The 13,791-nt window shown below is 38.9% G+C and overlaps 2 protein-coding genes across 9 annotated transcripts in view; one reads left to right on the plus strand and one right to left on the minus strand.

Annotated features, from left to right (window-relative positions):
* LOC123957411 (LIM and calponin homology domains-containing protein 1-like) overlaps positions 1-5,709 on the minus strand; it is a 91,199-nt gene extending 85,490 nt beyond the window's left edge. For 2 of the 7 annotated variants that reach the window (XM_046030169.1, XM_046030171.1), the window contains exon 1: positions 5,416-5,709. In XM_046030169.1, the coding sequence (XP_045886125.1) occupies positions 5,416-5,517 (102 nt within the window). In that variant the 5' untranslated portion in view covers positions 5,518-5,709. The remainder of the gene's footprint in view (positions 1-5,415) is intronic. The other 5 variants (XM_046030168.1, XM_046030167.1, XM_046030170.1 and 2 more) reach the window with 4 other exon arrangements.
* Positions 5,710-5,807: 98 nt separating this feature from the next.
* LOC123957412 (catechol O-methyltransferase-like) lies at positions 5,808-13,187 on the plus strand. Of its 2 annotated transcripts, none has more exons than XM_046030178.1 (5): positions 5,808-5,901; positions 8,719-8,756; positions 10,057-10,346; positions 11,703-11,899; positions 11,992-13,187. In XM_046030178.1, exons 3-5 carry the CDS (start codon positions 10,091-10,093, stop codon positions 12,328-12,330), a joined length of 792 nt encoding a protein of 263 aa, XP_045886134.1. In that variant the 5' UTR covers positions 5,808-5,901; positions 8,719-8,756; positions 10,057-10,090; the 3' UTR covers positions 12,331-13,187. The 2 variants fall into 2 exon arrangements, with proteins under 2 accessions (XP_045886134.1, XP_045886133.1); XM_046030177.1 differs by lacking the exon at positions 5,808-5,901 and adding an exon at positions 5,976-6,257.
* Positions 13,188-13,791: the final 604 nt, after the last annotated feature.

The following is a 13,791-nucleotide window of genomic DNA, read 5'->3' on the forward strand; positions in this document are numbered from 1 at the left end:
TTGTGCTTTACAGACAGGCCTGGAGCTCATTTGCCATGCTGACACATTTGTAATTCAACGTGGACAATAATTCTGCGTTACATTTACCTCAGAAGGCGGAGCTGGGAATTGCAGAAAACCAAGATGGACGCCTCTAGTCATTATTACCAATACCAGTTGATTACATCACATTATGCGGTATTTTGCGCATACAAACACTGTAGCAACATTTTCACAGATAGAAGTTAGACAGTACTGTGTGTATGACTGCGTGATATGTGCTAATTTAAGTACAAGTAAGCAGTATATTATTACAGCTTTTTAACCTTACTGTTGATGTGGATCAGCCATCTTGGATTTTGAGGTCAGAGTTGGAAATCAGACTTCAGGGGGCGTTCCAGTTGAAATATCCTCCTAGTCAAAGATTATCTTTGGTCCAAGTGGGAAAATGTACTGGAGCCGTGTGTCTGGGTGATGGCAATACTGTGTGGAAACCACTACAACTGTGATTGGTCAGAGAAGGTTAATATCCCACATATTTTCAAAACTGATAATGAAGAAAACATTAAGCAAGTTGAGGATTCACTTATCTCTCCATTTCAGCACCACTAAATAAATCTACATTTTCTCATCTAGCAAAGTCACTTACAGTGCAAACCCTGTTTTTTTTGTGCTAAAGCAATCTACAGTGTAAAATCTTATGCTGAACTATGAATCACTTTCTACCCCGGATGCAACTATGGCGGAACCAACATAACACATTGACAGAGAAGCATAAATCTGCTTTTCAACAGCAGTTTCAAGGGCCTCTGTGTGGTTAGCTAGGGCAGAGCAGAGTTTTTATCACCTGCCAAAACAAATCAAAATTGAAGAATAACTGTTCCAGGTTATTAAAAAAAAATCACCCTAAACACACTTGGTGTGGACAGGCTCTAAATTAGCACAAGGAAGTGATCTAATTTGCTTCCGCAAGACACGTCTGTTATCCGATTCTTTTATTGTATGTGCAACATGGAATATTGTTAAAATATAATTGGCACACCTTTGGAAGGTAGGAAGATTGAGATGTATGCCTTTTCAGTCAACATCTTGCACATATGGATCTTTGACAAAATATAAACAGTTACAATTATTATTAACAGCTAAAACTATAAACCTAAAATGAAACAAACAAAGAGGGCAAATGATAGGCAAAGACAGTGAATCTTTAATTTCCAATTAAGGATATCAGCACACAAGTCCTCATGCTTGCAGGAGTTTCTTTGCACGTTTGGATTTGGCACTGACAATACATGGCAAACTGGGGACCTGTTGTTATAACCACTAGCCTAACTAATATAATATATAATATAAGCAGTCAAACACCGGCCGTTGGGATGCTAACTGAGGCTTTAAGCTGTTCTATTCATTCAGGAACCAAAGACCTGTCTCTGGTTACATGAGGTGACTGAAGGACTGTCACCAGGTGTATGAGTAATGAAATCAGTTCCCACGGGGGGAAGAGTGATAGAGGAACAACAACACGGAAGTGGTATCACTTCACTCCTGCCTTTTCAGCTCTCATTCCTGATCTGCCTCAGTGATTCTAGGCCAATAGTGGCTTTTTAAAGATTTGATATGTGCCTCCAAGGACTTTGGTGTTGCTAAATAGGCCTGTAATGGAGCCTGACACAAGAGGATCTGTCATTTTCGATATTACTTTAAGATGTAATACACTTAGATTAATACAACACATTATGGTAATAACTACAGGTGAATAGGCTACATATCAATATGTTAGTAAGATAATCAGAGTTAAAAACAAATCACAATATACTAGTCTCAAACTATAAAAAAAACACAACAGACATGTTTTACACACTCTTTAGTGTATATAAATTTATTTTGTCTTCTTGGTAATACAGAGGCAGTCAGTCAAGTTGCAGCAATGAGAAATCTGACTTTTTGATGCATTACATAGGTTACCATAAATGATAGGTGGAACAGTCTGTGCAATACAAATGTATTGTGGTAGTCGATGGTAAAAAAAAAGATTAAATAAATAAGAGGTTATTTCTTCTATTCATGCTGATATTGACACTGGCATTATATTAAGAGTGCAGGTGCTGAACAGGAAAATCTTGTTAGAAATACCTGGTTTCAAGTAATTAATTGTATTTTTATTCTGCTGTTATTCCGATGTTTAAATTAGGTGACACACAGGATCTATAAAATATGTACCTATCTACAAATGTCATCAAAGAATAATACTGAACCAATACCATGCTGCTTTTTTAAAGAGTTACAAATCATTCATGTTCAGTATTCATTCTACATTATTAATAATCGTTCAACAGTGGAAAGTACAAATACAAAGCTGGATCAAACTAGAGAAACAGCTAAACAGTTAAAAATGCTACATAGATGACATTACGACAATGTTGGTACACTAAAGCACGTATATTTTCTACCTAATACTTATGTTTAAAACTTTTACGTTTTATAATGGGTTTTAGTTTATAATAATACACTTGTGTGACAAATTGTGTTTCTGGGGGCAGGCCAGGCATCATTGATCACTGTACAATAACACAACTTTATAACTTGAACACAAACACAACTTTATTCACTGATTCTGGTGAAACTGAACATATTTTATGGAGAAAATATTTTCTGGTTTCACCTCTTATGTCCTCCAGCTGCTCTGTCTCAACCCTTGATGATTTATGGAGTTTCTTGATGGACACATATCTTTATGTGGGTGGTGATGGCGCATAGATAAGATGCTTGCCTTTGGTGTGGGAGACCTGGGTTCGATTCCCACTGTGAGACATCCACCATTGTGTCCCTGAGCAAGACACTTAACCCCTAGTTGCTCCAGAGGCAAGGTGCGACCTCTGACATGTAGCTTTGGATAAAAGCGTCAGCTAAATGAATAAATAAATTGCTAACTGCTGCTACCTTGCTGTCAGTTAGCTGTGCAGCTAGTGGTCATATTAGCTGGCTCAAAGCACCATAGTTAAGTGTGGGAATGACTGGGACAAAAAAATTGGCCCTGGCATTTTTGGCCCAGGCGGCCCACCAAAATGTCGGACACCCCTCACCAATAAAACCATCCTTCCATGAGACGCAACTTTGCACAAGATTGGGGCTATGACAAGACAACACAAGAGTTTTCTTCTATATTTAGATTGCAGTGCAGGCTTACTGTGCAAATAAACCTTTTTCATAGCATTTTTAACATTTCTTGGTGTAAGCAATTTTTCAGAACATTTTTAACAAATGCTTTAAAAAAGTGGTGGGTAGCCTACATGTTCCCAGCGTCCCCAGTGAAAATGACCCTCCCTCCCTGCCCTCCCTACAGGTTGAGCTACACATGCTTACTGTTTCACCTCCTCTCTCCTCCTGCTTTCTCACTTGGCTCTGTCACTTTGTCACTCGCTAAACACACGCCTCCTCCTCTGCCTGAGAGGGGCCACAGCTCTCCTTTACTCCTTCAAGTGCCTGTGCCTGCACTACGCAGGGTACTGCAGCTGATGTTAAAGCTACAGCGGCCTCGGTAGTAACATATCGGTTGTTTTAGCACATTTTGCGGCAGCCCTCTGAAGATTCTTTTGGGGAGGGCGTAACGCAAGAAACAGAGAGCAGAGGGGGTGGGGGCTAGTAAGAGATGTGATTGGGCCGGCCCAGTGTCAGTATAGAAAATGACCGTTGTCCATGATTTTTGGGCCAGTCGTTGGCCCATTATTTAAATACAGTTATATAAATACTTAATTTACGTTACACCGGCCCAGAAGGTGCGTCAGCCCACGGGGCATTTGCCAGATTACCAGTCCAACCCTGCCTCTAGCACAGGAGGAAGAGATTTTCAGACCCCGGGGCAGGACTGAACAGGACCCAGGACCGAACACAGCCTCCGTGACAGACAGGGAATGTAGTACTGTGCTGATTTACGGAGTTTCCTGATGGATAAGATAGCTTTACTTTTTGATACACCACTCACTACTGCTAACTGTACCTGTCTTTAGCTAGTTAGCTTGGCTAGGCGTGCAGCTAACCATTAGCTGGCTCAGCCCCGTGGTGCCAAAAGCTAAATCTGGCAAGAAAACCACCACAGTACTGTACTCCTTGTCATCAAACATGCCTGCTTCAGTCTCAGAGGCCGTATTCGGTCCCAGTTTGGCCGCTGTGTTTACTCACGGGGAGCTCCCAGTCTGCACAGAGTTTGCATGGCAGAGGGGCCTAACGCACACTCTGTTATTGGCTACTTTAGACGCCAATCAGTATCCACAACAAGTCCCTCCCTAGCTTCTTGTTTTGTACAGGAAACCAGTAAATATGCAGAAACAAATACCACAATGCTTGTTTGTGTCAACTGACAAATCGACTAATTGTTTCAGTCCTATCAACCTTTTGTTTTGTAAACAGGCGATGACTGAGCATGGTTCTAACTGCTAATTAAGTTAAGTAAGGTTATAAGGGTAGCATACAAAGTGCCAATGATTCGGTAAATGAGGTACATGTATGGGGGGGGGGGGGCTTGCAGTCCACTTCTGTGTAGAGAGAATCCTTACCAACACCCCTGGTACACTGAATCACTCCATTTATAAAACGCTTTGTGCAACAGTGGGCTTTAAATCAGATTTTTAAGCCTTTATGTAAACCTGCAAAGCTGAGAGGGCCTTCCACCAATATGCAACAGATAATCAGACAGGCATCAGTGTTTTGAAGGCTGACAAGAGGAGAGCTCACTGCAGGATGACAGAGTCAAATGCAATGGGGGCAGGCAAGTGTCGTGATTGAAATTCTCCCAGAACAAAACCTCGTTTGTGTGATTATTGTTCAACAGGCTCGCAATGAGGCAAAAATCCATTCCACATGATGCATTCATTGTTTTCAGCCAAACATGCACCAGGCCCCACGGCAGCCACAGCTACTGTACAATGGCCTTCACCAAAAACAACTAACTGAAAGCCTACTGCAACATTTAGGAGCGTCTAGTACACATATTTGCAACATCTTTTTTAGTACAGTATTACTGTAGTTAAGTTATGTCTATAGAGGTTAAAAAATACTTTCTATGTTGGTAGTTACTAACACAGCACTGAGTTCCTCAGAGGTGAATTATAATAGGAATGTTATAGTGCAGAAGATTAAAATACCAATAAATTCAACATGTTGGCGATAACGCATTAGTGCACTAAGCAAAAGGCCCACCGTAACTCACACAGGAACTTCAGGGAAATATAATCGGGATTTTTCGTCAGAATCTGAGTCAGATATTTGCCGACTGAGTCACATTTCAACAGGTGACGAAGCAATAAAAACCAATAAGCTGCAGGTATCGGCTGCAGGCCATTAACTAAGAGCACACAATGTCAACAAAACACCTGCGCGAAAGGGAAGCGAAGTACTGAGGAGTTAATACAATATTTGCACTCTTGTGTTAGTACTCACCTCTATCCATTTCTGCGCCTCCTGAAATGCGGAGTCTGCGGCCGACTCGGTCACAGGGTGATGCTGATGAGACGGTTCTATGTCTGCAACCGGACTTGCCATTGGCGAAGAGGCTCTTCTCTCCAACTATTAAAGCCTGTAAAAATGTTTAAAAGCAGCTCAGTGCAGCGTTATTCCACCAAAAGTAGTCGGGAACCCTGTCAGTCAGCCCGTTCTCCTCCGTCGGTTGTAGGTGTTGCAGCAGCACCAGCAGCACCGGCGAGGCAAACGAACCAGTTCCTGCTCTACGGTATCGCTCCTGTTGGAGTCTAGGCAGACAACCAGCGTCTAGTCAGCCAGAGTCACTTACAGGGCTTCCGGTGTGACGGATCAAAATAAAAGCTTTAGTCGAGGAACAAAGTGCCTCATTACTGCGGTGCTGAACCGTAACTCCTGTCAAGGCAGCCGCACCTAAATTTGGAGTGCACACGTATTCTGAGCTTTATGGTAAATGCACTTATACTCAAATTTCACACAGTATTACAATCTTTTTTATATAGGATTACAACACATGCCGTATCAGAGACAGTTTCTATCCCATCCTTTAAATACCCTGTAATTTGAATCATTTTCTTATGTTTAACGTATAGCCAGTCTACTGAAAACTGAGTGCTAACTTTCTTGTTAACTTAACTTTAGCGTTAGCTGACAATACTATCTTACTGCTTAATGTATTAAGAATAACTAGTTAAGATAGACATTGAAAGAGTTAACATTTCTAAGGACTCGCACATTTAGCTAGCTTTAAAGTTAAACTGGAGAGCGGTGGAACCTGGAAAAAGTCGAGACAGAAATAAGAGAAGGTAACGTAACGTTACGTTAACATTAGCAATTCACCTCCAGGCTACGCTACTTTAAAACTTTCAACGTAAAGTAGCCAACGTTAAAAGCCCAATGTCGTGCCTTTCCTGTGGCTAATCGTTGTTATTTCATCTTTTAAGTTATGTTAGTTAATGGCTAATGATTAACTTACACTGGAGTCACATAACTTAGCGTGGTGTTTCTCAAACATTAGTAACTTAAGGTTAAAAGCTAACGTTATATACAGGCTATGGTTAAAAGGTAGCCAACCCCTGTAATTTAGGTTGTTTCACAACACTGAACATAATCTTAGCCTACCATTTCCAGATCCTTCAAAGACTCACTTGTCCAACACAAATGAAAAAATATTGCAATGGCTTCGACAATTCAAATGTTATTTGTTTGTTTTTTTGTTTGTTTTTCAAGTTGCAACTCAACACCAAATGAAACCGGAAAGTGAATATGCTCCTTTATTTTGGCGGTACAAGATTGATTATTTGCTGGATTTGTATAATTAACTAAAATATGAACTCATTAAATAAGTTAATAAAGATAAGAGAGACAGACATACACTCTACATATGCCACTAAATGTTTGTTTGGCTGAACAAAACTAAGTTATGAGAACTATGAAACTTAGAAATTTGTTAATAAAAAATATTTGTTAATGTAGGCCTACAGCCCAAAATGTTTTGTTATTGGGTGGATTTGTATGGAACTTGGAAATGTCTTTAAAAGGGCGTAGTCTGCAAAGGTTTGGTTATGTTCACATTTAAGAAAACATCACCCATGACTTGCAAGGCAACCCAGTATCATAAATGGTTGTGAATGAATGTGAATAAAAACTTTATGCTATTTATTTCCATTTATAGGCTACTTTGTTTGCGTTTGTCTTTTGTCAGCCATTCTAACTAATGTCTTTATCTAGACTTGTAATGATGCTTCTTACGGTTATTACTGCCCATTGGTTTCCACTCCTCCAGCCATTTTTCAAGTTTCTTATTTTGGTTGCGAAACAGTTTTGCTTCCGGTTTTAATCTAGCTGTTCCTGGCTAACTTGACGCAGCTAGACTGACAGTACTTGCACACCGCAGTATGATACGCTTTAGTGGCCGAAAATACACAGAGCAGCACCGCTTCACCAGCAGCCAATGAGGGCAGCAACACACTGGGGATCCTACACCCACTTTCACTATATGGGGCAACTGTGAGAGCAAAGAGTTCACTGATTTAGAGCAAAGGCACCTAAAAGGGCCAACTCTGTCCTCCAGTCATCAATCATTATGAGGCAATTAACAGTTAAGACAATTATACCATATAGGCTAGTAAAGGTTTTAATCTTTGTTATTGAATCTATTCTCCTATCACTTGCATCATTTTGATTCTTGTCCAAATTATAGTTTTCTGTGATTTGTTAGTCAACCCAGTTCACCTCGGTTTCCATCCACCAGGCCTATACAAAAAGATTAACAATGAAATTGTTGATGTGAAAATCTGTAGAGCCCATCTGCAGCATTTTAAAGATAGTGCTAGACTGAATTAGAAAATTGCTCTATAATAGTATATATATATATATATATATAGTTATAGTAAATTCATATCCAAATCAGTTATAGCTTAGCTGTCAGGTTTGTTGTCAAGGCTATAGTGAGGGACATAATAAATTGTGTTGCTAATTTTTGCTTTAGAAATGCTAATGCTTCAACACAGACAAATGCTCAATAGGATCATCTAGCTGGCAACAAAACATGAGCATGTTTGCACGTGAACCTGAGGAAACATTGTTCTGTAATCTCTGATCTGCATCTTAAATTGGAATTTGATATGTCACCAGCTTCCCATCTGTAAACACAATCAGTTTTGTTTAATGGAATGCACAATCAGGCCACATGTAGAGCGGTGTTTTGCCCTTGTCTTTTTAAAGACATTAACTGTATTGAAAGTGAAACACATTCATTCACACATTGTTCAATGAAATGATAACACAGAATGATAAGGGAGATTTCTCAAAATGAAAGGTCACGCACAGTTTCAGCATTTTTAAGCACTATACAAAAAAACTGTATTGTATACCTAAGGAGCCCCCTAGGTTAGATGATAGCAATCAAGACTTTTCCAGGACCTGCATTCAATGTGGTATCCACAGACTTTGTGATATTTTTACATCTTTGCTGACCTCTTGTGGAACAATGCTGCAGTACTGAAAAGCATTAGGAGGAGCTTCCCAGGCAGGCATACTGTGTGCTCATTTATAATAAGGGTGTATTCCCTCTCCACTCCTTTCTTCTGTTCCTCAGGCTTCTATTTCCTGGATACCAAAAATAGTTTTGTGTGGTTTTCTTTCATGTGAACTTTGTCCCACAACATCTGTGTCAAAGAGAATATCTTTTTGAGTTTTTCTGTATCAGCTCGCTGTTTTCATTATTCTGCTCACCTTCTTGACAGTTCCATCTGTGTTTGACAGGAGGCACTCTTAACCTGGACAGGCAACAGGGCAGTTTGGCAAGTATAACACCTCTACTCCTAATATAATAGTACTTCTGTCTCAAGGTTTAATGTCCTTGTTAAAATATTTTTTTTTTACAATTTTTAAACTACAACTTTAAAAAATTTATTCCAAGAGACAGTAGCCTAGAAAAAAGCCTAGAAAAATAAAAATGACTCAGATTAAAACCTGGAAGGGTTTTAATAAAAAAATATAAACTAATTAAAAACTTATTAATATTAATTATATGTATCTCTAATTCTTAACAGAAAGGGTCTATCTTGAACAGGTTTGTTCCATTTTATCATGTGTGGTATGTCACAAAAAGCATTCTTTTTTTTTTTATTATTGTATTCAGTGCCTGTAAAGGGAAGTAAATTTATGGAACTACAAAGATATGCATTTAGCTCACAAAACAATGTTTTCAGAATCAGAACTAGAACTAAAGTTGTTTTACACAAATCTAATTCATATTTTTTAGTTGGACTCTTGAAGCATGGCTGAGTGTCTGCAGGTTTTTGTTCCAGTTTAACAGCAGATTTACTTAGTTAAAGCACTTGCTGTATTATTTGATTGTAAGTTAAACATACAGAATCTCTGCGTTTCAGTTTGACATCCCCTTTAATGATTTAGCAATTGAAACATTTTTAGAGGCTCAGGCCTCTAAAAACAGACACAATATGATACAGAAGTACCATATTGTGTCTGCAGGGGGTGCCAGAGGCCAGTGTATTTTTGTTAAAATCGCTGCCAGTTTAAGAAGACAAATCATGTATCGCTTAATGTGCACTTTAATGTTGACGATAATTATAAGACCATGTCTTTTGGTGATTTTGCACTTTAAATAAAACTTGATTGATTGATTGATTGATTGATTGATGAATGAGTATCACACAGGCAGTTTGACTATTTTAGCTGTTCCTCTCCAGCAATAGTAATGACGGCTTGTCATAATAACTGGAGAAACGCATATAGTGTCCCCAAATGCTAGCAAATGCTACCATTTCAAAATCAAGTGAAGTTAACTGTGAAACAGGGAAAAGTCAACTCTTCCATGTGAACATACAGAATTTGTTCTGTACAATTGTGTTTTTCTCTAAATTACCTCTTAACCAACATACAATCAGAGAAAACGACTGTTCATGTCTGTCTAAATAATTTGCCGAAAATATGGGTGGTTTCTGAACTTTTGATTTATTTTCTTTCCCAAATTATAAGCCAAGACCAGGAACTCATGAGCAAAATCAAAATTAGAATAACAAAATCTAAGTGAGTCTAAATGTGTCACTTTTCTTTTTGTCTTCCTTTCATCTGCAGGTTCTGACTCCTAGTCTTCCCCACAGCTTTCGAAATGTGGCTCACGGTCGTTTCTGTCCCACTGCTTCCTGCCATCATCATGGTTTCCATTTGTTATCGTGTCAAAGTTGCTATGCTGTGCCATCGAGCTCTGGCCTGGGCACTGAAGCTGGTGCGAGGGAGAGTGTGTGTGAGGAGCACCCACGCCTTTGTGTTCTCCAAATGCACCCACGGCAAAGTTGACAGTGTCCTTGAGACCTTTGACCTTTACGCTGACACACACCCCTGCCTCAGCATCAGCCCACAGATTGGTCAGTATGCATTAGAATCACTTTATTTACCAAGTGCATTAAGTTAGTGAGTCACAAAATACAAACACAAGTCTTTAATTTAGCATCCAAGTCAAATCTCATGTTTTAATATTGGTTAAAAAAACTAATGGATAAGACTTCTTTGCAGTTGAATCTGGGAATTTGACACTATCTCAAGACAAGCACAAACAGTTAAGATCATTTTCCTGCTTGAATGTGTTTCCAGGAACATGATGCTAAAGTGTAACGGAGTCTTTTTGTTAACATTACACGTCATTTGAAGTCCCTTTATCCAAAGGCTAAAACTTAGAGATCCTGTGGAAGCTACTGAGACTAGCGCAGTTTATTGTGTTTGATTCATTGTTACATTGTTGAGTTTGTGAAAAGCGCTATACAAATTCAATTTATTTTTATTATTATTACATGTGGTAGGCAGGTGCACACTGATACATTGGGGCATTTGGGAACTTTGCATCACAGAAATGTTCACAGTGGGAAAGACTTATTGTTTGTAAGTCATTATTAAGACCCCTAGTCAAATCTGGAGTCAACAGAAAAGAGTTGCAAGAGTTTGAAGTTGATTTATATGCGACTTGAATGTCACTCAGCAACTCGAGGACCCATCTCTGGTGCAGTGACATGAACAACACAGCTGAGAAAGTTTGACTAATATGAGTTCAGGCCAATGCTGACATGGTTTTTGTGCTTCTGTAATATACATGGCGTAAGTACTTATAGCCTACTTTACTGGAGTTTTTCCATTTTATGCTAGTTGATACTTCTGTTCCACTACAATTCCAGGGAAAATATTATACCTTTTACTCCACTACATTTATGTGTTTAGTTACTAGTTATTTTGCAGATTCATAGTAATAATACAACATTTAATAAACAATACGTTAGGATGTATTATTATGGATAAAGATAAGACTTTATTGACCCCTTGGTGACATTCACAAGCTACCTGGCAGTATACATAGTAAATAATAAGCTCCGCCTTTACCAGCTGTAATGTACGCATTAATGCATCACAAATTTTAAATCCATTAATGTAATATATATGATTCTGAAATGGGCTATTCTGCTTAATTTGCACTTTTACTTTTTGTACTTTGGCTATTTTGATGCTAATACTTTTGTACTCACTACTACACTAAAAAGTTTAATGCAGGTAGCTACCTAGCTCCACTGCTGAAAATCTCAGATTATTGCTTCAAAAATGTGCAACTCCTGAGATGAACTGTAACACTAGCAATTTAGTATTTTACTCAAGTGTGATTGCATCAACATGACTATACACGTCTGGTCAGAGCCGATGTAGAGATGTACCATCCCTGTTCCTGTCATCTCTTTCAGGTGAGGCACTAGATGAAGTGGTGAGGCGTGTCCATCCCTCCCTGGTGTTGGAGCTGGGGATGCATTGTGGCTACAGTTCTGTCAGACTGCTGCGTCTGCTGCCCCCTGCTGGCAGCCTGATCACAGTGGAGCTGGACCCACTCACAGCAGAGCTAGGGGAGGAAATCATACTTGTAGCTGGCTTCAAACACTCCCAGGTAGCCCAGGGAACTCACCACTCATAACAGGAAACCATGATTCAACTAAGGGATCCTAACCCCTTTTCCTGTGCTCTTCTGATTCTTTGCAGTTCCGGGTGTTGACATCTACCTCAGCCGAGGCCATCCCAACACTGCCTACATTTCTTGAGCCTGACCAAGGGACCAGTAAAGGGTTCAATCTGGTGCTGATGGACCATGACCCCCAGAAGTACCTTCCAGACCTGCTAGCTCTGGAGAAATGGGACCTCCTCAGCCCCTCTGGCTGCTTTGTCGTTCTGATCTACAGCAACCAAAGAGCTAAAGATCTCAGAGAAATCCTGGATCATATCAGAGCAAGGCCTGACTGCTACTGCATCAAGTCAGAGCTTCAGTTTATGACAGAGATCTTCTATCAAAAGGAAAGCACAAGGGTAGATGGCAAAATCTAAAGATGTGGGTGTGCGCTTTCAGTTTGTTTGGACTATTTCAACCAATAGTGTTAAATACTTCATCCTCTCTAGTATTACTTGTGGGTCAAAGAATTGGAGGATAAAAAATATGTGTTGAATTAATGATTTTATATATTTTGTCAAGCTGTTGTTGGAAAAACTACTTTCCCCCAAGCAAAGTCAGCATAGTACAGTATATGTAAGCAGTTTGACATCATATATGTATATATAATATGATTATTAGAAATTAGACAACTGATGTGTATCTAAAACAGTAATCCTGCTATAAAATATTTTCAATATTTTTTAATATCTGATGATACTGCTAGAAATAAATTACAGTAGAAAAGGAAAGTATGTTTCTTCAGCTTTATCATACATGGCCCCCAAATGACAAACAACAATTAAACACGATGATTACAATAACAAACAGGTAGAGGAGTTACAAAATACTCCTTACTTAAATACTACTGTTTGTAATATTTAATACAAAATCACAAAGCTGCTTACACAATCACCTCTGCTCACAACAAAAGAACAAAGAAGAAAAAAAATGATTAGATGTAGAGCACAGTGTAACCACATGATGGCGATCTCTACATTTTGAAAGGATGGAAACTCTGGCGTTAAACTAGGTTTGAAAAGGCACCTTTAAAGGGAATTGCCATCTATTTTAAGAATGTACCTGTTATTGCTGGACTTCAGGACAGGTCCATACAAACGTGTAAACCTCTTTTCTTTTGCTGCAGACAGTAAAGTTAACCTTTGAAATTTATGTCAATAGTGTCACCACATGTGTCCTGATTTATCCATGATGAGATTGACCACAATGTTGATGTTTACAATTAAAAATAAAGCATTATTAGGGAAATTGCCTCCACTTCCCCCCTTCTTTTTTAAAATGTTTTATTTTTATTTTTTACAAACATCAGTATTCTTACCCTAACTGGCCATAATGTCTAAGATTCAAGATCCAGTGTCTCTGCGAGGTCTGCATCTTCAGTGAGGAGAATCAGAGCTGTTGTGGGTAGAAGTCAGATGGAGTTTTCCACATTTGCCACTAATGGCACTGCTGAGGCTTTCAAAACAGATGGGAAGCTATTACATGGTTTAGAGACAATTTAATGCAGAATTTAAATAAATAATATTTGTGCAAAAACACGATTTAATAATTAAATGCAATATTTTCCAGGAGCTATAGGGGAGGGTCTAGACTCAAGGTTACAATTGTTACACAAGATGAATGCTATAATAACTAAAATTATGCAAACTTAGAGAGCTTAATGCAGTTAAAGAGGTGGAAAAAGAGAGCCAGGGGATATACTGTAAATTGTCAACTACTATAAATTAGTTACAGAGGTTATGTAATACATGGTCAGGGATGAGAACTTTTTAAATCCATCCAGTTTAACTGTTCACTGTGAATGTCTCCACAGAGCAGAACAGGTAATGGAGCTGGCA

Source organism: Micropterus dolomieu, linkage group LG19, assembly GCF_021292245.1.
Source record: "Micropterus dolomieu isolate WLL.071019.BEF.003 ecotype Adirondacks linkage group LG19, ASM2129224v1, whole genome shotgun sequence".
Taxonomy (NCBI): domain Eukaryota; kingdom Metazoa; phylum Chordata; class Actinopteri; order Centrarchiformes; family Centrarchidae; genus Micropterus; species Micropterus dolomieu.

Bases quoted from the DNA above. Each gene is read 5' to 3' on its own strand.
- LOC123957412 (XM_046030178.1), top strand. From the start codon at position 10,091: ATGTGGCTCACGGTCGTTTCTGTCCCACTGCTTCCTGCCATCATCATG. The intron at 10,347-11,702 runs GTCAGTATGCAT...CATCTCTTTCAG, and splicing joins CAGCATCAGCCCACAGATTG to GTGAGGCACTAGATGAAGTG. The intron at 11,900-11,991 runs GTAGCCCAGGGA...GATTCTTTGCAG, and splicing joins CTGGCTTCAAACACTCCCAG to TTCCGGGTGTTGACATCTAC.